This window comes from Balaenoptera physalus, assembly GCF_965194825.1.
Source record: "Balaenoptera physalus genome assembly, chromosome: 3".
NCBI classification, from domain to species: Eukaryota; Metazoa; Chordata; class Mammalia; order Artiodactyla; family Balaenopteridae; genus Balaenoptera; species Balaenoptera physalus.
This window is the reverse complement of record NC_138890.1, coordinates 6,235,719-6,258,684: the sequence shown is the minus strand read 5'-3', so window position 1 is coordinate 6,258,684 and position 22,966 is coordinate 6,235,719. Positions and strand designations below refer to the sequence as shown.

At 53.1% G+C, this 22,966-nt stretch overlaps 4 protein-coding genes across 18 annotated transcripts in view; 2 read left to right on the top strand and 2 right to left on the bottom strand.

Annotated features, from left to right (window-relative positions):
* HNRNPM (heterogeneous nuclear ribonucleoprotein M) overlaps positions 1-22,966 on the bottom strand; it is a 177,614-nt gene that overhangs the window by 133,250 nt on the left and 21,398 nt on the right. The gene's annotated exons all lie outside the window — the stretch shown is intronic.
* RPS28 (ribosomal protein S28) lies at positions 8-1,230 on the bottom strand (the record flags this gene model as incomplete). Of its 2 annotated transcripts, none has more annotated exons than XM_082456854.1 (4): positions 8-84; positions 262-424; positions 948-995; positions 1,090-1,230. In XM_082456854.1, 3 exons carry the CDS (start codon positions 1,228-1,230, stop codon positions 302-304), a joined length of 312 nt encoding a protein of 103 aa, XP_082312980.1. In that variant the 3' UTR covers positions 8-84; positions 262-301. The 2 variants fall into 2 exon arrangements, with proteins under 2 accessions (XP_082312980.1, XP_082312979.1); XM_082456853.1 differs by having other exon boundaries at positions 291-424; positions 1,090-1,229.
* On the top strand, positions 1,295-9,152 carry NDUFA7 (NADH:ubiquinone oxidoreductase subunit A7; the record flags this gene model as incomplete). 2 transcript variants are annotated; one of them, XM_082456852.1, is made up of 4 exons in its annotated part: positions 1,295-1,345; positions 1,800-1,849; positions 5,504-5,653; positions 8,968-9,152. In XM_082456852.1, 4 exons carry the CDS (start codon positions 1,295-1,297, stop codon positions 9,020-9,022), a joined length of 306 nt encoding a protein of 101 aa, XP_082312978.1. In that variant the 3' UTR covers positions 9,023-9,152. The 2 variants fall into 2 exon arrangements, with proteins under 2 accessions (XP_082312978.1, XP_082312977.1); XM_082456851.1 differs by lacking the exon at positions 8,968-9,152 and adding an exon at positions 7,040-7,258.
* CD320 (CD320 molecule) overlaps positions 9,285-22,966 on the top strand; it is a 38,057-nt gene continuing 24,375 nt past the window's right edge. Inside the window, exons 1-5 of one of the 2 annotated variants that reach the window (XM_082456846.1) lie at positions 9,285-10,439; positions 13,126-13,251; positions 13,616-13,849; positions 14,130-14,288; positions 22,888-22,965. In XM_082456846.1, the coding sequence (XP_082312972.1) occupies positions 10,301-10,439; positions 13,126-13,251; positions 13,616-13,849; positions 14,130-14,288; positions 22,888-22,965 (736 nt within the window). In that variant the 5' untranslated portion in view covers positions 9,285-10,300. Of the gene's footprint in view, positions 10,440-13,125; positions 13,252-13,615; positions 13,850-14,129; positions 14,289-14,447; positions 14,904-22,887; position 22,966 lie in introns of those variants that run through there. The other variant, XM_082456847.1, reaches the window with a different exon arrangement.

The following is a 22,966-nucleotide window of genomic DNA, read 5'->3' as shown; positions in this document are numbered from 1 at the left end:
CCCCAAGTTTACACAGAATATAAACGCTTTATTAACAGCAGATCATCCTCGTGGGCCAGGTGGTCGACCCAGACATCCAGGACCCTGTAAACAAACCCAAGTATGAGATGCTGACAGGTCCCCCTCAGCAAGTGGCAAACTCCCTCCCCCGTCTTGCCAATCTCAGCAAACCCTTTCTTCACACTCTGCCACCAAGAGCCCCTCATCAGTATGCTTGGCGAAACCTCCCTACCACCAGCCAAAGGTCTAACAGGGACCTACTCTGTTTCCCACTCCAGTTGTGCACTCACCAGTCCCAAGTTCAGCGCAGCCTCCGAGCCTCTCGCTCTGACTCCAATAGGGTGAGCACGTCGCCCTCGCGCACGGGGCCTTTCACGTTTCGGATGATGGAGCGGCTCGTGTCGTCCATGAATTCTACGCGCACCTATGGGGTTGACGCGGAGTGGGGGGGGGGGGCCGGGAAGAAGTCAGGGTCGGCCACAAACTCGCACCGTGGGATAGACAGCTGATTTAGATTCAGAGAACGTGTCTGCTTAGACACACTTAAAAAGGGGACTGAGCCTGGGAAGTAGGTCTGGGCCGGGAGAGAAGCCGGAGAGGGGACGAGGCGTGGAGAACAAAGCTCTCGAGCGCCAGAAAAAGCCACTGGTGGGGGACAACTGCCGCTCTGGGCCCGTCGGGGACGGAAGCACAATTGTGAGGCGTGGAGCTACACAGTGGTCGTTGGGATTGGCTAAGCCAGGAGAACGAGGTATGTCAGAACCCGAGGAAAGAAGTCGACCGAGCCCAGACCCGGTGGGCAAGTCCTCGGCAAAGGCTCGGACCCTCCGTGAGCTTTAGGAAAAAGGGTACGTATCGGTTCTCAGATACCAGGGCACAGAAGTCATCATCGGAGACTCAGACCCCAAAACCCCCCAAGCCCCCGCCTCCTCGTCTCTCCAGCTCACCTGCGTGCACTGTCCCTGCGAACCGGTCCTGCCCAGCACCTTGGTGACCTGGGGTAAAGAAGCTGGGATCAGATCTGGACCACCCGGTTCCCCTACTCCTTCCTCCCTCATCCGGGCCCTCAAACCCGGGCTTCCGCCTCACCCTGGCAAGCTTGATGGGCTGCACACGGCTCGTATCCATGATGGTGGCGCGGCGCCTGTCGGGCGTAGAGGAGTCACGTGCTTCGGAGAGAACATTTATAAGGCGTCCTAACCCCGCCCACTCCCGCTCTCGCGAGACCATACTCCATGTTCCCAGCAGTCCTCGCGGGAGAGACGTCACCGACGCCCTTCAGCGCAGGGGAAAGATGGCGTCTGCTACCCGCTTCATCCAGCGGCTGCGGAACTGGGCATCCGGGGTGCGCGGGGCGGGAAGGGCTGCACTGGGGAGGGTGGGGCTGTGGGCTCCGTGCGCCCCGGACACGCTCCCGTTATTCACCCCCCTCCTGCACCTCTGGGGCTGAGGCCAGTGGTGCCGAGATTCCTCTAATAAGACGGGACCCCGCGCTCAGCCCGGAACCTCCAACTCTTGACCCTTCCAGCCCAGGGCACGCCCACCTCCACCCCCAGCCCTTGGCCCTCTCTTGGCTGGGGTCCCACTCAGGCCTGGGATTTACCTAGTCCTTCTTAGCTTTGGATCTTGTGGCCCCGGCCCCCAGCTTTCCTGTTCACCTCCAGGGCCCATATCCTTGTCGCCAAATGCCCATCTCCCGCCTTCCCTTCATTTGTCCAGCCCCGGACTGCCCAAGGTTCGCTGGCCTTCTCTTCTGGGGTGCCCTGCGGGCTGACCTCCTTCCTCTCTTTCTCCCACAGCAAGACTTGCAGGCGAAGCTGCAGCTGCGTTACCAGGAGATCTCCAAGCGGTGAGCAAGCCCCGCTCGCTGCCCGGACTGCAATCCTGTCCTTCTTCCATCAAAAACAAAACCCCTGTTCTTTTAGACCCCTGAAACACTGGGCTGAAATCCTGCCTCCAGCCGCCTAGCTTGCTGTGGAGGCGGAGGTTTGCCTTTAATCTTGCTGGACTATGTCGGAGAGTGGTGCTCGTGGAACAACCAGATGGGGCTTGAATTATGAGTGGGACTCCTCAGTGTGATTTGCAGTCCTAAGTGTGGCCCTGCTGGTTAGTTTTATCATCCCCAAGCTACACATGAAAATATTTGAGGCTCGGAGAGACTGAATCATTTGCTTAAATAAAACCACTCAGAAGCCAGCAAGTCACAGCTGGGATTTGAACCCAGAAGTGTCTTGATTTCAAACTCATTTGAGTCCAAAAATTACTTGACATTTACAAAGCCCTGCTGTGTCCTCAGCCCTCTGGGATACCAGTGCGAACAGGAAAAATTCTTCTCACTCCTTTCATGGAGCTCATATCCTGGGGAGGAGGGAGAAACATAACATAGTAGGGAAATGAACACAGCAAGTAAAAAACATTGTTCTAGAATGCTCTGAAGACAAAACAAAGTGAATAAGCTGGAGGGCGGCTACCTCAGATCAGGTAATCAGCAAAGGCCTCAGGGATTGACATTTGAGTCACCTGAAATGCCAAAGGATAGTTATTAAAGAAAACATTCCGGGCAGAGGGAGCAGTAAGTGCCAAGGCCGTGCAGCCCGGCAGAGCCAGAAGTAGGAAGGAGGCTAGTGTGGCTGAAACACTTTGAGGAATGGGGAATAGCGGTATGTATGAGTGGCCGGCAAAGGTATGGCAGCCATGGAGGGTTAGCATGAAAAGAAGAACAATAACATTAAAATAACCAAATCTATGTGAATGCTACATGTTGTGACTGAGTCCAAATATCAAAAGTTTTAAATTGCTTTTCCATCCAGGGTACTTGATACAGTTGAGGAAACAGTTTTGTAAAATTTTCAGCTTTTTTTTTTTTAAAGGATAATGGCGCCCCCTAGTGATTCATTTAGGCCTTTCCGTTGGGCGCTGGTTCTTTTTATCCTTTCTCTGCTCGTTTTCTGTTGGTCCCTGCCCAACAGAGGGTCATCTCTGCACTCCAGGGGTTAAGCAGATTCTAACTTCAACACAGGATATTGCTTTTATTTATTTTATTTTATGTACTTAAAAAAATTTATTTATTTATTTATATAAATTTATTTATTTATTTATTTTTGGGTGTGTTGGGTCTTCGTTTCCGTGCGAGGGCTTTCTCCAGTTGCGGCAAGTGGGGACCACTCTTCATCGCGGTGCGCGGTCCTCTCACTATCGCGGCCTCTCTTGTTGCGGAGCACAGGCTCCAGACGCGCAGGCTCAGTAGTTGTGGCTCACGGGCCTAGTTGCTCCGCGGCATGTGGGATCTTCCCAGACCAGAGCTCGAACCCGTGTCCCCTGCATTGGCAGGCAGATTCTCAACCACTGCACCACCAGGGAAGCCCTATTTATTTATTTATTTTTGGCTGCGTTGGGTCTTCATTGCTGCGCACGGGCTTTCTCTAGTTGCAGCAAGCGGGGGCTACTCTTCGTTGTGGTGCGTGGGCTTCTCATTGTGGTGGCTTCTCTTGTTGCGGAGCACGGGCTCTAGGTGCGCGGGCTTCAGTAGTTGTGGCTCACGGGCTCTAGAGCTCAGGCTCAGTAGTTGCAGCACATGGGCTTCGTTGCTCCGTAGCATGTGGGATCTTCCTGGACCAGGGCTCGAACCCATGTCCCCTGCATTGGCAGGCAGATTCTTAACCACTGCGCCACTGGGAAATCCTATTTGATTTTTTTTAAAGTTTTAAAAAATATATTTGTTTATTTATTTTTGGCTGCATTGGGTCTTCGTTGCTGCGCGCGGGCTTTCTCTAGTTGCGGCGATCGGGGGCTACTCTTCGTTGCGGTGTGCAGGCTTCTCATTGCGGTGGCTTCTCTTGTTGCAGAGCATGGGCTCTAGGTGCTCGGGCTTCAGTAGTTGTGGCACTCAGGCTAAGTGGTTATGGCACACGGGCTTAGTCGCTCCGTGGCATGTGGGATCCTCCCAGACCAGGGCTCGAACCCGTGTCCCCTGCATGGACAGGTGGATTCTTAACCATTGCGCTACCAGGGAAGTCCCTAATTTATTTTTTATTTATTAAAAAACATTTTTTTGGCCGTGCCGCACGGCTTGTGGGATCTTAGTTCCCTGACCAGGGATCGAACCCGGGCCATAGCAGTGAAAGCGCCGAGTCCTAACCACTGGACTGCCAAGGAATTAGGATAATGCTTTTAATATTAAGTTTTTAAACTTTGTTTTTATCTGTATTTCTTTTTTTTCCTTTGGTACAATGACTATCATTTGTTTTAAGAAAAACTTAAGTCCTGGCAAAATGATTATCAGAAAAAAGTTGGTTAAAAACCCAGATGAGGGACTTCCCTGGTGGTGCAGTAGTTAAGAAACCACCTGCCAATGCAGGGGACACAGGTTCGAGCCCTGCTCCGGGAAGATCCCACATGCCGTGGAGCAACTAAGCCCGTGCACCACAACTACTGAGCCTGAGCTCTAGAGCCGGAGAGCCACAACTACTGAAGCCTGCATGCCTAGAGGCCGTGCTCCGCAACAAGAGAAGCCACCGCAATGAGAAGCCCGCGCACTGCAACGAAGAGTAGCCCCCACTCGCCACAACTAGAGAAAGCCCATGCACAGCAAAGAAGACCCAATGCAGCCAAATAAATAAATTTTTAAAAAACAAACAAAAAAACACAGATGAATGAGAACCCGATCTGTTTATGATTTTTCTATCTTTTCTGCCCTCCCCCTCTGCAATGGTTTCCAGGGAAGCTCATCTTTTGTTAGCGATTTTGTTTGTTTGTTTGTTTTGTTAGTGTCTTTTGTTAGCGAGGTTAGCGATTTGTTTTCAGGCCTCAAACTTTGTATATTGACCCCAGGGTTTAGTCCAAGCGAGGACAGAGCTCTGTTCACTCCCCCTCTGGCGGCAGTGACCACGAGGTGGCAGCAGAGACCTCAGAGGACAAAATGCTCTTTGAGTAATAAGGCTTGATCCCAGTAGACTTCTTCAGAGAGTTCCAGAGAGAACTGGAAACCCAGAGGTTCTGCAGCCTGGCCTTTGGGGACAAAGCCCCTCAGAATGAGCCAAGTCTGGGGTTGTTTCCCCAGCGTTTGCTGACCATGATTACTTGGTAGGTGATGGGCAGAATCCCAGGCCCCAGCCTCTTCATTTCCCGAGGACCTGTGGTGGAAATGAGGCCAGCTGCCAAGCTCTGGGCCATGGAGGGGTGGGAACAGGCCTCCCTCATGAAAGGGTCCTCCATACCCGCCACATTTGGGGCAGGTCGGGGACCTGTGGTGGGGCAGACCCAGGCCTGGCCTTCCAGCACCTTCACATCCAGTGCAGGGGCTCCCACCTGGTTCTGGGCATTGGACCCTCCCCAGGCATATGGTCATGGCATTGTATCAAGGGATACCCCTGGCCTGCAGCACATCCCAGGGGCTGCTGACCCCAAGCCTCGTGACTGAGGTGATGGGCCCATGTTCCAGCCCAGCCACGCAGTGAGAACGACTTGTAATTTTTGTTTCAGTGCCCATGTTCTTTCTCCTCAGAACTCAGCCTCCTCCCAAGCTCCCCGTGGGCCCCAGCCACAAACTCTCCAACAATTACTACTGTACACGTGATGGCCGCCGGGAAGCCACGCCGCCCTCGATCGTCATGTCCTCACAGAAGGTGCTGGCGTCAGGGAAGCCAGCAGAGAGGTGAGGATGCCTCAACACCCCTCCTGCGACCAGCCCTCTCTCCTGCTTGTGCTTTTCAAGGTCCCAAGTCTGTTGAGCATCAACTGTGGCAGGAAATGTACTGCCGGGGGCTTTTCATCTGAGAGCTCATGAATCCCTACCCACCCTGGGTGGGTTTCCTGCAAAGCAGAGGAATCTCCAAGGGCCCTTCAAGGGCCTTGGAAGAAGCCCAGGCATTGTTGTTTTTGTAATTTTATATTCTTCTTAAAGAGAGAATTGTATAAACCTCAGGCCCCTCAAAACCCACTTTGGTCTCTGGCCTCAGGCATTGTCTTTTAATTAAACAGGAACAATAATGTTATTTACTTTAGAGAGTTCTGCTGGGACAGAATCCCACAGACTGGGTGGCTTATAAACAACAGAAAATTGTTTCTCATAATTCTGGAAGCTGGGAAGTCCAAGTTCAAGGTCCCTGCAGATTCAGTGTCTGGCACTTGCTTGATTTATAGATGGTATCCTTATTTTTGCCACACCACGCAGCATGTGGGGTCTTAGTTCCCCAACCAGGGATCGAACCCATGCCCCTTGCAGTGGAAGCGCTGAGACCTAACACTGGACTGCCAGGGAAGTCCCCACAGATGGTATCTTTTTCCATGTCCTCACATGTTGGAAGGGGCAAGAGGTCTCTAGGGTCTCTTATAAGGGCACTAACCCCATTCTTGAGGGCTTCACCTTCATGATCTAGTCACCTCCCAAAGGCTCCACCCCATAACATCATCACGCTGGGGCATAGGATTTCAACATATGGATTTTGTGGGGACACATTCTGTCTATAGCAGAGTCGTTATGAGGATTAATCCTCATAATTAAAATCTGTAAGCTCAGGAATGGAGTCAGTGCCATATCTGCCTCCTGATAACTCCATGAGTTAGGCAGTGATGGCCCCTGCTGCAGAAGAAATTGAGGCACAGAGAGGCCAAGTGACCTGCCTGGGTCACACAGCTGGCGGGTAGTAGGAGCATGATTTCAAAGCAGTTTGCCCAGACCCCCAATGGTGGTCCTTGGCCCTTCTGCCAGTGTCCTGTTCTGGGGCAGCGGGAGTGGGGTGCGAGTGGGAAGGGGTGCTGGAGGAGGAGCCCAGCTATTCATGCTGGTTCTGGGACCAGGAGCCAAGGCACGCCGACCAGGGGTTCACGCGGGGCTCGGGGCAGAAAGGGGGCTTGTCAGCTCACCCTTTGGGGGACCCCATTGGAGGGCTCTGGACATTCTGAAACACCCTGCACTCTGGCCTCCAGATCCATGGTGTCAGCAGATGTGTTCCTGCCGGGGCAGGGGGGTCTCCCTCAGCTTCCTCCACACTGTTCTTTGGAACCGTGGGCCTAACTCAAGTCTGTTTTTATCTTCCAGCTCGGCTGTAGCAGCCACTGAGAAGAAGGCTGTGACGCCAGCTCCTCCCATAAAGAGGTGGGAGCTGTCCAAGGATCAGCCTTACCTGTGACACTGTGCCCCAGGGTGCCTGGCTAAGCCCTCAGGGCCACTGGAGTGCTTCCTCTTCCTTGGACTTTGGATTCCCTCTGGGGAGAACGTGACCTAATTTATAAAAAATATATACTGAGTTCTCCAGAATCGCTTCTGTTTTTACTTTTGAAAGGACACACGGGCTTACTTGAATTTCAGGGTGAAGTTGGTGCCGAATCTCTTAATCCCATGAACGCTCCAGGAGCAGGGGAGGATAGTGGTTCTTGAGCTCCAGGGTGACGTGTTGTCACTGGGCACAGAGATGTCACCGTCCCTTTCTCAAGGGCCTGGCTCTAACTCTGAGAGTGTCAGAGCGGGTTCCAGGACCTCTGGGTGTTTGGGGGCACTGACTGTAAAGGACAGTGTGGCGGAACAAAAACGGCTCGCTTCCCTCTCTCCCGAGAGCTCTCCTAGCCATTGCTTGTGCGGACATTCACCAGCAGCCTCCCAGTGCGGCCCCCGCCTGACCTTGACCACCCTGCCGCTCAGCAGGGACGGCAGAGGACCGTGAGGTGGCTCACAGAGAAGGCTCACCTAGGCCAGTGGGGAAAGGCCTCCCTGAGCCAGGAACGTTTCTGTGTGGGCCTGGGGGGCGCGAGGCAGAGTCAGCCCAGGAAAGGAAGGGGCTTCTTTCTGTGGAGGAATAAGCAGGGAGTGAAAGCTGAAAAGGAAATGGCCTTGATTTGGTTGTAGGAGCGAAGGGGAGCCACGCAGTGACCTCAGGTAGGGGAGTGTTGTGGCTGCCCTGTGGAAGAACCCCCAAACCCATCAGTAGGTGAAGATCAGCTGTATGCCAGGAGAGTGTTGAGGCTGGCCCGCCCTTTGGAAGCTTGGAGCAAGGCAGGAAAAGGGTCACAGTCCCAGGAGGAGGTATAAGTGCCCCAAGAGTGAGTGGTACAAATGCTAAATGCTTATGAGAAGAAAAGGCTGGGAAGGCTTCCTGGAGGAGGTGGGATTCTGGTTGGAACAAAGGATGAATTAGATTCAGAAAGATCAGGAGGGCTGGGCAGGGTGTGCAGAGGCCACAAGGAGGGTAACGCTGGAGGGCTTTTTTTTTTTAATTAATATATTTATTTATTTATTTTTGGCTGTGTTGGGTCTTCGTTGCTGCACGCGGGCTTTCTCTAGTTGCGGCGAGCGGGGGGCTACTCTTCATTGCGGTGCGTGGGCCTCTCATTGCGGTGGCTTCTCTTGCTGCAGAGCATGGGCTCTAGGGGCACAGGCTTCAGTAGCTGTGGCTTGCAGGCTCTAGAGCGCAGGCTCAGTAGTTGTGGCGCACGGGCTTAGTTGCTCCGCGGCATGTGGGATCTTCCCAGACCAGGGCTTGAACCCGTGTCCCCTTCATTGGCAGGTGGATTCTTAACCACTGTGCCACCAGGGAAGTCCTGGAGGGCTTTTAAAGACCCCAGGCAAGATGTGCCATTGAAAGTTCCTGAATAAAGTTTTATGACCCAGCCCCCTTCTGCCAAGTGAGGTAGCAGTGAAAAGATGGTTGTCAATGAGGATGCGGGCCCTCACTAGACACCGAATCTGCTGGCGCCATGGTCTTGGACTTCCCAGTTTCCAGAACCGTGAGAAAATAAATTGTTGTTTACTGTATAAGCCAAAAAAAAAAAAAAGAAAGAAAGAAAGAAAAAGATTTATGACCCAGACTTGAAGTTTGGCGAGGGAGTGCAGTAGGAAAGAGGTCTGACACCTCTTGAGCACTTCCTCTAGTCCAGGTACCGTTCTAAATGCGTTATATCTGTGATCTTGGTTCCTTCCTGGAGCAAGCCTGTGAGGTTTTAGCTGTTGTCAAACCCTTTTACCCTCAACAGAAGAACAGGCGTGGAGAGACAAAGAACTCTCAGGCTCACTGAGAGATGGCCCTGAACCCAGCCGCTGATGAGTCTGCACTCAACCGCTACATATTGTCAGCTGGGTAAATCCACAACTTCTTCACTTTTTCTCCCTGGACCACAGATGCCAACCTCACAGGTGGTGTGGGACGCTCCCCTCCCCTCCCTTCCCCTCCCGCAGGCAGTCCTATTTGCTGCCCTTTCCAACTGCCTCTGCACCAGTGCACCTTTGCCTCTTACCCCATGTCTCCTGGGAATTGGAGATTCTTAAGAAAAAAAAATATATATGTATATATATACATACACTCCAGATGCAGCTATAATCTCTAACACTTTTGAATAAGCATGCCATCAACCTGCAAATAGAGGCCCTTCTGTGAAGATCTGGCCGCTTTAGTGTTGCTTCACGGGAAATTTGCACAGCTGTTACAACGCTGAGGACAGTGACTTGTCGTCTGGGGGGCCTGCTGGCAGTAGCGCTGCTTCTCCTAGGGGCAGAGCTGTAGATAAAATATTTATTTTGAAGAAGAAAACAGCAGCCAGTTGGATAGAAAACCTGCAGAAGGTTTGTATTTTATGTGCCTACGGGGTGAGCGTGAGAAGAGAAAGCCCAGGCTGCTTTCGCCTGTCTTGTTCCCAGAGTAAAGTATAAGACCCGCCTCCCTCTGAGGAGCCGATGCGGATTATGAGGTAGTGAGCGTCTGTGAGAACATCCAGGTGCAAGGGACAGAGGACCCAGGATGAAAGCCGAGAACCGACATTTCCTTCATTTATTCACCAAATATTTAAGAGCCTGCTATGTGTCAGGCTCTGTTCCAGGCACTGGGGATACAATGAGCAACACAGCATTCCTGTCCTCCTGGGCCTGACATTCTAGTGGGGAATCAGACAATAAACCAAATTAAATATATAAGTCGGGCGCTCAAGAGAAGCAGGAGGAGGGCGTGCCTGAGGGAAGTGGCTGTCATATTAAATAGGATAATTAGGCCGGAGTATTTGGTGCATGTGGAATGTTAAATATTGTAAGTAGACAAGACTTGTCGGTACTAGTTCGTTTGCACCTCCAGAAGTTTCTAATTTCAAATAGGACCAATACCTTTCGATATACCTTGTCACAGGGAAAAGTGGGAAAGCCTCAAATAGTGGGTCCCCTCGCATTCGGACATTTACGGTACCCATAGCGCGGGGCCGCCGCGGGACCCGCCCCGGGCGTGGGCCCCGCCCCACCGGATCTTTGCGCACGCGCGTGCGTGGATCAGAGCGAGGCTCGGACTGCTCTTGGCCGGAGCCGGCGCCAGGCGGGGGTGGTGCGATGAGCGGTTGGATGGCGCGGGGCCGAGCGCAGCGGGCTGCGGCCCTGGGCCTAGCACTGCGGGTACTGCTCAGCTTCGGGCTGGGCCTGGAAGCCGCCCCGACCTCGATCCCGACCTGGTCCTTGACCCAGGCCCCAGGTGAGTGTGCTCCGTGCAGCCCTGGCGCCCTCCAAGCCTGCAGTTTAGCTCCGCCCCTGCCCGCCAGCAGCGCCTCACCGTTGGCTGCGCCGCACGCCCGTCCCGGACACTCCCCCCTGCACGTGGCTCTAGGGGACCCAGGCCCTTGAATGAGCCTTCCCCAGTGGGAGACCCTCCGCCTGGGTTGCTCTGCCTGCCTTTAACTACCCTGCTTCGGCCCTGCTTACACTCGCTCTGCTTTGTCGTGCCCCGCTGTCACCTCTAAGCTGCCCTTCACTCCAGCGTGGGCAGGAAAGTTCTTTATAGGCTCTGCTTGTCCGACTTCCAACCTTACGGAGCTGGTCACCTGGCGCCTCCTGCAGCAGCTGCGGCTTCCATACCCTGGCGCCCGAGCCCGGGGCCATGTGGCTGAGTTTGCTCGGTGACCGTTTCCCGCCCTCCCAATCTCTGCACCTTCCTTCTCCGGCCTTAGAGAAAAAAAGGTCTTCCCTGTGACCCCAGGCCCTTGGACACGTTTGCCTTGGCCTAAATGATGTTGGTGGCCCTCTCAGAGGTTCCCAGAGGCAGCTGGGCAGGTTAGAGTGACCTCTCTGTGCTCACAGGTGCCCCTGACTTTCAGCTGTGACTCAGGTTCACACACCGTCTTATCTGGTTCCCCATCTCACCCCAAAGCCCCTGCCTTTTCAGGCTAAATGTTCCTGGTTCCTTCAAGGATCAGGACTCACATTAACCAAGTACCACACTCTACACACAAGCAGTCTCTTCTCTTCAGCACACTGTGGTAGGGACTCCTAGCGTGCCCCTTTTACAGGTGGGGAAACTGAGGCTGGGAGGTGCAAGCACTGGTTGCTCCAAACCAAAGCCCTGTGAAGCCAGGTCTGCTCTGCTCTGCTGCCCACCCACTTTACAGAAGGACACATGCTCCAGCAGGCCGGGGAAGGAGGTCAGAGGTTGCTAGGGAGAGGGGCAAGTCCTGGGGAGGAAGCTTTAGGCTGCCAGACCCCCATGGGCAGGGAAGGAAGTCAGCTGCAGTTGGCTCCACGGAGCTCAGGGACTGTGTGGCCCACAGGTACAGTTGGGCCTGGAGGCCGGCCTGCGGAGGGGCTGGCTGTGGGGAGTGGGGGCTTGGAGGCACAGGTCCTCGTGAGTAAAGGTGGAAGGGGCAAGAGGACCAGGATTGTATGGAGGGGGACTAGGCTGGGGCCAAGCCAGGTATCTGCCACCCTCCCTGCTGCACCCAGGAGGAAACCATAAAGTCCACTCCCTTCCTCTGTCCCTCGGACTCCCGCCTGATGGCCCAGCTTCCAGGCCCTTCTGTGTTCATCCTGCTCTGGGTCCAGGAAGGATCACATCTCAGCTGGACTCAGCCCGGACCATTGTGTGACCTGTGTCCACTTATCACTAGGCGCTGCCCCGGGTTTACAGTCAAAAGGTCACTGCCCTGACCACCACTAAGTGTCCAGTCTACACGGGTACCAGTTCAGGGGCCATTGTTCTAAGTGGGAGGCCGAGCTTCAGGGGTCTCTGAGAGGGGCCTGAGACCCCTCCCAGGAAATAAGCTGAGACGTGAAGTCTGAGGAGGAAATCACGAGGTGCAGAGAGGAGGGAGGAGAGGGCAAACTGGGCCAGGGAACAGCATGGGCAAAAGCCCTGAGGGGGAAAATGAGCCCAGGCCTCTTGCAGAAGCAGCAAGGTGGCCGGATCAGAGGGAGCTTGATGAAGAGGAGGAAAGTGGGAGGTCCAGGAAGGGTTCAGGGCTGGTCAGGACTTGTGGGCCACACGGAGGTTGTAGAATTTGGTTGTGAGAGGGTCACGGGACCAAGGGCTGGGTTTTTGGGTTTTTTTGAATTTTTGAATTTTATCTTTTTATACAGCAGGTTCTTATTAGTTATCTATTTTATACATATTAGTATATATATGTCAATCCCAATTCATCCCACATCCCCCCCGCCACTTTCCCCCCTTGGTGTCCATGCGTTTGTTCTCTACATCTGTGTCTCTATTTCTGACCAAGGGCTGGTTTTGAGCAAAGGGGGGCAAGGGTGGGTGACCAAATTGTGTGGCTCTGAGAGGTCTTTGGTGTCTGAGTGGAGATGGGGGTGGGGAATCTGGAGAGGTGGTGGCACATTCAGGATGGGGAAAGTGGTCAGATCTGGGAGGAGTTTAGTGGGTGAGTCGACAAGCCACGGTGACTAAGGAGGTCCTCTACCCAAGGCCTCAGTTTCCCCTTTGTTGAGCAGCTGGGACATAACGGGCCTTGCTGACCCTGACAGGTGGGCCTGAGCCAGGCCAGGTTCAGAGATGGCTCCTCCCCCAGTCTGTTTAACCACGGAACTTGGAGAGACTCCTGGGGAGACCATCTGGCCATTTGGAGCCGGGTAAAGACCCCGGGATCAGTGAGACCTGGGTTCGAAGCCCGACTCTGCCACTAGCTTGTAGCCTCAGGCCTTACCTCTCCTAAGTGTCTTCTGTAGAACGGCATGGGAGTAGAATCTGCCCAGTAGGGCTCTTGGTGAGGCTGTGAACTGCTCAGCTCCAAGGCCCACATATAGTGCATCCTTAGCAAAGGGTGACCACCAATGTAGTTCCTGGGACCTGGCCTGTCTCCTGGTGGTCGCAGCCTGTGACACTGTGCTTCCAAAGGAGGGTCCAGACCTCCCAGGCCTCACTTGTGTGCATCTCTCAGGCCCCAGCACAGCCTCGTGCCCGCCCACCAACTTCCAGTGCAGGAGTGATGGCCGCTGCGTGCCCCTCACCTGGCGCTGCGACGTTGACCAGGACTGCGTCGATGGAAGTGATGAGGAGGAGTGCAGTGAGTGGCCATGCCCTGGGGGCGGGGCTTGCAAGGGGCGGGGCCACAGGGAGGAGGTGCTTGTGGAAGGGATGTGGCTTTCAGGCAGGGCACTCTGGGGTGGGCGGGGCCTGAAGGGAGGGAGGTCTGGGGCAGGTGGGTTTGCAGGGGGGCGGAGTTGGTGGGGTCTTGGGAGGGAGGGCTTGCATGGAGACGAGTCCTTGGAAGGTGGAGCTAACAGAAGCAGGGGGAGGAGCCTTTGGGATGGGCGAAACATATAGGGTCGATTGTTCTCGGAAGGCGGGGCTTGCAGGGGGTTGGGCTGTGGGGAGTACCTGGGCCCTCTTGGCTGGGTGTTTGGGACCTGACTCACCGTGTACCCCAGGTATTGAGCCGTGTGCCCAGGACGGGCAGTGCACGCCACCCACTGGCAGCCCCTGCTCTTGTGACAGCATCGATGACTGCCCTGATGGCATCAACAAGAATGTTCTCAACTGCGGGCACCAGCCCTGCCCGGAGGGGGAGCTGCGCTGCCCGCTGGGCGGTTCCTGTATCCCACGCACGTGGCTCTGCGATGGCCACCCGGACTGTTCCGACTCCAGCGATGAGCTTGGCTGTGGTGTGTGCCTGTGGGGGCGGGGAGGGTGGGTCGGTAGACAAGGACGCCTGACACTTTCCAGTGTATGACGAGGCTGGGAGCGTGGACACGTGTGTCTGCTTGCGCCCGTATTCCCATGGCGGCTGCACGAGGGCACTCGGGCAGCAGGGCTCACCAACCTCACTGAATTTGGGATGGAGGGTGAGCCCTAAGGTCCCCCCTGGGCACCAGAAACATCTGTTCATCCCCCCATGCCCCAGTTGCCGCCTCCCCAGCTACTGAATGCCCGGACTTATTGCAGGAACCAAGACCCTCCAAGAAGGGAGTGCCACGTCCATGGGGACCCCTGTGACCCTGGAGAATGTCACTTATCTCAGGAATGCCACAGTCACCTCTGTTGGGGACCGGGACTCAGTTCAGTCTGGAAACCGAAGTGCCTATGGGATCATTGCAGCCGCTGGTAAGATAAACAGGTCCTCCCACCCCCGGGGCTTGGAGCAGCTGCTCCTGGGAGCCGGCAGGCTGCAGAACCCGCTTTCCAGTGTGTTAGGAGCTTGGTGGGTGTGAGCCTCTTGCCACCCCCTCCCCTCACCCACTCCTGTTTTTCTGTCCCCCACAGTGGTGCTAAGTGTAGGTCTGGCCGCCGCCATCCTCTTCGTGTTGTCACGGCTCTGTGCCCAGGGATGCCTGTCCCCGCTGGGGCTGCTGGTGTCTGTGAAGGGGTCTCTGCAGTCAGAGAGGACGGCCTCAGTTCTCTGAGGATGATTTCTTGCTGCCACATCACATGGTCCGGAGTATGGCAGGTATGGGGACCCGCGCGGGGCTGCTGGCACACCAGCCCCCAGACCTGGGTTCTTCTGGCCACGCGGCGCCAAGTACCTGAGCTCCTGCAGATGTGACCCTGGAGGCTGGGAGTGCCCAGACCCTCCCCTGGACTCGAGGAGCCTGGATGGGGAACGTGCCACAGCCAGAACCGAGGGGCTGGCCCTAGGTCATTCCTGGGGTGGCCCCGCTGCTCAGATACTACTGTTGCCCCCTCCTGAGGGTGGTGATTAAAGTTACTTCACGTCCTCTGCCTGCCTCTGGGCCTCTGTCTCCCTCTGCCTGGGCAGCCTGGGGGCTCTGCTGCAGCCCCTCTCCTGTGGTGGAGCACCCAAGCCCAGAGAGGGTGGGAGTTGGGGACCCTGCCTCTGGCTTCCTGGAATCCAGAGCAGGGGACAGTGGGGCTGGGGGCAGCAGGACCGTTTGCATTCCCAAAATGGAGCAGACCTTGGGCAGTGCCTCCCAGAGTCCTGGGCTGGGGGACCTCCATCCATTATGGCTTCTTCTCTTTGAGATGGAAGCTGGGTGTCCCCAGGTTGGTCTCCACCCTGTTTCCAAATGTAGGTCTTATTATTACGCAGGTATGGCAAGGCCAACAGATCAGGAGATGCCTGCCACTGAAAACACACTTTGTTACTCACTGATCCCAAGAGGAAGGGCATAACAGGCCACGTGGAGCCACACGGGGAAGCACCAGGGTCCATCAGGAGGCAGAGGGAGAGGGAACAACATGGACAGGAGCTTCTATTGTGGTTTCCACTGGAAGGAATGGGTGAGGCAGGGTAAACAGGCTTGGAACTGGCTAGATTGAGTAATTTCCATGGGCTCTGGGGTGTCGGCACTGAGTATCGTGTACATCTCAGCCTATCAATAGCGAGGCTTTCAGAGAGCAGCACCTGAGTACACCTGGGTCCCTGCTACTTACAGCAAGGCCCCCACAGACGTTACCCCAACTAGAGCCAGCACTGTGGCTAGACCGGCCCTCGTGGTTCTTACCATGATCACAGGACGTACTTCAGGAAAAATCATCCGGGAACTTTGCAGAACAAGATTTGTTACTCACAGGTTCTGGAGGGTACACAACAGGCACCCCCTCTGAGGGCCACGCAGCGAGATCATGGGGAGAGAGAGAGGGAGGGAACGCAGACCTGGGTCTCTGCCTTTATTAGGGTCCGGGGGTCGGAGTCTCGGATTCACTCTTTATTGACTATAAAGCATAAGAGCTGGAATTAGGGTGCCAAAAGGGAAAGCGAGGTCTTTCAAGGCGTCACTTGTCAAGGTTACCTAGGGTTTCTGAAAAGGGGACCTTCATAGGTTGGGGTAGCTAATAACCAGGTAGGTTGTGTTGCTAGTAGCTGTGTCATGCAGCTATCTGTGTGTTTGTTCATGGTGGATGTTGGCAATCAAAAGCTTAATGTCAGGGATTTCCCTGGCAGTCCAGTGGTTAGGACTCCGCGCTTCCATTGCAGGGGGCACGGGTTCCATCCCTGGTTGGCGAACTAAGATCCTGCTTAATGTTGGGCACACTACACTGGCTCTGGGGTGATCAGGGCAAGGGCACAGTGGCTCTGGATTGGCTGGTATGCATAGGAGAGGTACACTCACTGGTGACTTGTCATCTCCAGGAACTCGCTAACCCCTTGAGGGACAGTCCCTTCCTGGTCAGTGAGGCCTCAGCTGCCAGGGTGTCAAGAATACAGAAACTGGGAATTCCCTGGCGGTCCAGTGGTTGGGACTCTGCGCTCTCACTGCCGAGGGCCTGGGTTCAATCCCTGGTTGGGGAACTAAGATCCTGCGAGCCGTGTGGCGCGGCCACAAAAAAAGAATACAGAAAGTGTAGTTAATACACATCGTAACTGCTGGGTGATGAGGACAGGGCTCTTCTTTGACCTTCATTTTCTTCATCTCCGAATGCGGTGGCCGGGGCCCTGGTAGCCCGGGGGAGCACCCAGGGTCCCACACAGGGTCTCGCGGCTTTGACATCCAGCAAGCAGGGAGCTGGTCCCTGATGACAACATGCTGGGAGAAGATAGATCTTCCTGGGGGTGGGAAGGGTGGGAAAGTTCAGCACTGGGGCTCTGCCCCCCCATGGGAGGTTTTTTGTTTGTTTGTTTGTTTTGGTCCATGCAGGGTGTCTTGTGGGATCTTAGTTCCTGGACCAGGGATTGAACCCAGGTCTCCGGCAGTGAAAGCGCGGAGTCCTAACCATTGGACCACCAGGGAATTCCCAATGGGGTTGGGAGTCTGGGCCTCAGGAAGCCTGTTAGGGGCCCGAGTTCTCTGTCGGGCAGCAGTGGGGGCTTGGGAGGTGGGCTGCAGCCAGGACTGGGGGACTTTGACCGACGGTGGACCAGAGGGTGCCCAGCCGTCTGGGGTACAAGGCCTTCCCCTGGCGCCCGCTGGATCCCTCCCAGCCCCCGAGCTGGGTTGAGGTTTCCTGCTGCAGAACTGGAATCCTGGTGGGCTTCTTCTAGTTGGCAGGAAGGAGTTATGCCAGAGAGTAGAATTTTCTTGGTTTTAGATCTTTTTCCCGTTTCATATTTGTTCAGGTGTGGCCAGCTGCAGTGGGCCAACAGGGCATGTTAGTGGGGGTGAGGCCGGTGTCAGACGCCACCTGAGCTGAGGTCTAGGCTCTGGATCTTCCTGGGTGTCAGCTGGATTCTCAGTGATCAGTGGCACAAACCACCCTGCAGTGACAGGCTCCAAACAACCACCGGCATATTCTCTTTTGTGGTTCCAGGTTGACTGGCCCGGCTGGTGGCTCTTTGTTTCCCCGTGAATGGTGGCTGCTGGCATCTGGGGGCTGGACTGGATGTTACCATGTCACTGGACGGTGCCAATGTCATGTCTGGCGCATGGGTAGATGGGACGCCTCTCCCTCTCTACGTGGCCTCTCTGGATGGCCCTTCCATGTGGGCACCCAAGCAGGACAGCCGCTTTCCTTTCCTGGTGACTCAGGGGTTTCCCCAAAGCGCAGAGCCAAAACCCCCAGACCTTCTAACGCTCAGGTCCGGAACTGGGCCAGCATCGCTTCTGCTGCTTTCTGCTGGTTCAGCAGAGTCTCAGGTCAGCCCAGATGTGTGTCGGGGGCACAGGTGGGGGCCACACAAGGGCACAAACACCAGGGAGGCCTGGTTCATTGGGGCCACCACGGGGGCAGAGGGCACGAGCTGGGAATGGGCAGGCTGGCGTGAGCGACTCCTGTCCACTGGAGCCAGCCGACTGACTGTGGGCAGGTGGCTTTGCTATCTCAGGGCCAGCTTTGTCATCTGTACACTGGGGCAGCTACAGGTGCAAACGCCCATCATGCATGAGCAGGCCGGGGTTTCAGCTGCCTTTGTTCCCTCAAGCAGGGTCACCCTGTGCTGCCAGCTGCCCATCCCATCCTATAGGCAGCAAGCCCAGTGACTGGCTTCCAGGAAACTCGAGGGAGTGTCCAGGTTGAAAAGGGAGGGATGTTTGGGGAGCCCACAAGGAGGGGGACATGGTCAAGTGGGCACGGGTCCCAGTACCTGGGGAAATTCTGATGGGCCTGAGAAGGGAGGGGATGGAGTGGCGGGGATGTGTGTGGGCTGCAGTGGTGAAGATGGGGAGGGGGGATCCAGGGTGTGTGTGCTGTGTATCTTTATCCAGCTCTCACCATTTCTCTTTTCTTTTTTTAATTGGAAAACTCACGTAACATGAAATTAACCATTAACTGTTTTAAAGCCTACAATGCATTTAGTACACTTGCAGTATTGTGTAACCCTCACCTCTATCTAGTTGCAAGGCATTTTTATTCCCCCGAAAGGAAACCCCTTCCCCATTAGCGGTCACTCCTCTCCCCCACCCCCATCCCGGCAACCACAAAAACCACAGATCCACATTCTGTCTCTCTGGACTTCTGGATGTTTTGCATAAATGGAATCATACCATAGGTGGCCTTTGGTGTCTGGCTTCTTTCACTGAGCATCATGTTTGCCAGGTTCTTCCCCCAGAAGTCTCCTTGTGCCCCTTTTTATTACCGCTCCCACCCCTACCACCACATTACCCAGGCAACCACCAACTGGCTCTGACACTATAGATTAGCTGCATTTCTAGAATCATAGAGTATGTACATTTTTTTTTTTTTTTGGTCTGGCAGTTTATACCTGACACAATTATTTTACGATCTAGACATACCATTGCATGTATGAAAAGTGAGCTCGCTTTTATGGCGGAGCTGTACTCCACTGTACGGCTGTTCTACATCCATTTACCTACTTCCTCTGTTGATGGATATCTAGGCGGTTTCCAGTTTTTTATGATTGCAAATAAAACTGCTGAGAACATTTATGTATAGGCGCGTTCATCTGCTTTTAGTTCTTTCGGGTAAAATACCCAGGAGTGGAGTGGTTGCATCATATGGTAGGTGTATATTTAAATTCTAAAGAAATCGCCAACATGTTTTCCGAAGTGGATGTACCCTTACTTTCCTTCCCCCCGCCAGCAATGTATATATTTCGTCTCCTTGCAGCCTTGGCATGACCTGATGTGGGCAGTCTTTTTGATTTTAGCCATTCTCACAGGTGTGCGATGGTATTACACTGTACTTTATTATTATTATTGAAGTGAAATTCACGTAACAGAAATGTAATCTTTTTTTTTAAACATCTTTATTGGAGTATAATTGCTTTACAATGGTGTGTTAGTTCCTGCTGTATAACAAAGTGAGTCAGCTATACGTATACATATATCCCCATATCCCCTCGCTCTCGCGTCTCCCTCCCACCTTCCCTATCCCACCCCTGTAGGTGGTCACAAAGCACCGAGCTGATCTCCCTGTGCTATGCGGCTGCTTTCCACTAGCTATCTGGTAGTGTTTATATGGCCATGCCACTCTCTCACTTCGTCCCGGAAACGTAATCATTTTATTTATTTATTTTTATTTTATTTATTTATTTTCTTGGCCGCACTGGATGGCTTGTGGGATCTTAGTTCCCCAACCAGTGATTGAACCCATGCCCCCTGCAGTGGAAGGGCAGAGTCCTAACCACTAGACCGCCAGGGAATTTCCCGAAACGTAATCATTTTAAAGTGAACAATCCAACAGCATTTAGCACATTCATAATATAGTACATCACCTGTAGCTAGTAGTACATGAATCTTTTCCTGAGCTTGTTGGCACCTGGTAAAAGATCTAGTTGGGACTTCGGGATTACATCGCCTTTGAAGGTTAATTTTTGCAGGAAGACAAACATTCATTGAGACCTACCAGGTGCCAGGCATTGTTATAGGTTCCCGGAGACTTGGCCTTGAACAGAACAAAGCCCTGTCCCCCATGATGTGGAGGTTGGGGGGAGGGGACAGAGGATCAACCAACAAACCAGTACATCGTGATGCCAGACGGTTCTGTTCTGGGGACTAAATGCCAGAGTAGGAGGGATGGACATGCCAGGTTGGGGGAAAGAAGGGTCACTATTTTTATATTAGATGCTCAAGAGAGGCCTCTCGAATACGGAGACCCTTGAATAGAGACCTGAAGGAAGTAAGATGATGGGTGAGTTGTGCAGGTGTATAGGTGAAGAACATTCTCGGAAGTGGGAACAACCCGTGCAACCTGAGACAGCGATAGGTTCCAGAAACAGGAGGTCTGCAGGGAGTGAGGGTGGTGGTGGTCATAAGATTTGAAGGCAGAGAATGCGGAGTGGGGCGTGGGAGGCACAGAGGGTATGTAGTGAGATGGGGAGCCTTTGGGAGGTTTTGAGCAGAGGTGACCATTCTCTGATTTAGTTTTTTTTTTTTAATTGAAGAACAGTTGATTTATAATTGATTTAGATTTTAAAGGGTGTTTTGGCAATAAGACGATCCCTCTTTTTTAATTTTTTAAAATTGAAGTATGGTTGATTTACAATGTTTCAGGTGTACAGCAAAGTGATTTAGTAATATATATATATTTCTTCAGATTCTTTTAAAAAATAAATTTATTTATTTTGGGCTGCGTTGGGTCTTCGTTGCCTAGTTGCAGCAAGCGGGGGCTACTCTTCGTTGCAGTGCGCAGGCTTCTCATTGCAGTGACTTGAGGAGCATGGGCTCTAGCCGCACGGACTTCAGTAGTTGTGGCACGTGGGCCCGGTAGTTGTGGCTCTTGGGGTCTAGAGCACAGGCTCAGTAGCTGTGGCACACGGGCTTAGTTGCTCTGCGGCATGCGAGATCTTCCCGGACCAGGGATCGAACCTGTGTCCCCTGCATTGACAGACGGATTCTTAACCACTGCACCAGCGGGGAAGTCCCCAGATTCTTTTCCATTATAGGTTAGTACAAGATATTGAATACAGTTCCCTGTGCTCTACAGTAGGTCCTTGTTGTTTAAGAAGATCCCTCTTGGGAGTTCCCTGGTGGCCTAGTGGTTAGGATTCCAGACTTTCACTGCTGGTCCCGAGTTCAATCTTGAAAGCTTCTGGCTTAAGTTAGACTATGCTTTTTGTTTTTGATTTTTACCAAATTGGTTTAGTAACAACACTGTGTAGGTCCAATTTGTTCTGAAACAACACTTATGTTAATTTGTATTATTACTGATTCATTCTCCCTCAAAAAAAAAACTAGGGAAAAAAAGGATCTTTCTGATACTTCTACTGTCTTGTCACAGTCTGAAGTTTCTACTTTTATGCAGTTCTTTGGGTTAGATTATGAAAGGTTCTTCATTTATTCAGGAGACACTTGTTGTACATAGATGTTCGTAGTGGTCCAATCCTAACAGCCAAAAGGTGGAACCAACCCATATGTCCATCAGCGGATGATGAATAAACAAAATGTGGTAGGACCATAATATGAGCTGTAATTCATCCGTAAAAGGAATAAAGTTCTGACACACGCTACAACGTGGACGAATCTTGAAAACATTATGCTAAGTCAAAGAAGCTAGGAGCAAAATGTTACATAGTGTATGATTCCATTTATATGAACTATCCAGAATAGGTAATTTCATAGAGACATAAAGGTGATTAGTGGTTGCATAGGGCTGGGGGATAGAGGGGGAAAGGGGGTGATAGCTAAAAGGATATGGGGTTTCTTTTCGTGGTCATGAAAATGCTCTCAGCTTGACTCTGGTGATGGCTTCACATTATCTGTGAATATACTAAAAAGCACTGAATTGTACGTTTTAAGGGGGTGAATTTTATGATATGTGTGTACATTTTCACGGGTGCTGAATTTTGTCCCCTCAAGATTTATATGTCAAAGCCCTAACCATCAATACCTCAAAAAGTGGCTCTAACAGGAGACAGGGCCTTTAGAGAGGTGATTAAATTAAAACGAAGCCATTTGGGTGGGCCCTGATCCAATCTGACTGGTGTCCCTATAAGCAGAGGAAATTTGCGCACTCTGACACCAGGGATGCAGGCCCAGAGGCCAGACCATATGAGGACTCAGGGCAAGCCGAGGAGAGAGGGTTCAAAAGAAACCAGCCCTGCGGACACCTTGATCTTGGACTTCCAGGCTGCGGAACTGTGAGGAAAAAAAAGTTTCTGTTGTTTAAGCCCCCTCCCGCCTGCCCCCCCCCCCCCATTCTGTATTATTTTGGTAGGGCAACCCTAACCAACTAAAACGTGTATTATATCTCACGTTTAAAAAGACATTTGGAAAAAAAAAAAGACATTTGTTTGTAAAATAGATATCTAGTGGGAAGCAGCTGCATGGCACAGGGAGATCAGCTCGGTGCTTTGCGACCACCTAGAGGGGTGGGATAAGGAGGGTGGGAGGGAGACGCAAGAGGGAGGGGATATGGGGATATATGTATATGTATAGCTGATTCACTTTGTTATACAGCAGGAACTAACACACTATTGTAAACCAATTATACTCCACCAAAGATATTTAAAAAAAAAAAAAAAAAAGACATTTGTTGGGGAATTCTCTGGCGGTCCAGTGGTTAGGACTCTGCCCTTCCACTGCAGAGGGCCCAGGTTCCATCCTTGGTGGGGGAACTAAGATCCCAAAAGCAGCGCACGTGGGAAAAAAAAAATTGTGGAATAGTGCTAGGTATTAGGCACTGTTCTAGGCGCTCAGGATATAGCAATAAATAAAAAAGAGCCCCCAAAAGTGGGGACTGTGTTTCTGATTATAGTGGGGGTGGGGACAGTATACGGTGGGAGGGCACAGAGATGGGAGCCTGGAGGTGACCACAGGGAGGAGGCAACCACACTGGTCCAGGGAGGGCATGATGGGGCTGGCGCGGGGTAGGGCCCTGCAGGTGGTCGGATTCTGTATCTGTTTCGAAGGAAAAGCCGACGGAGCTGCAGGATTGGGTGGCGCATCCGATGAGGGCGTGAGAAAGAGGAAGCAAGCGCGCCTCCCAGG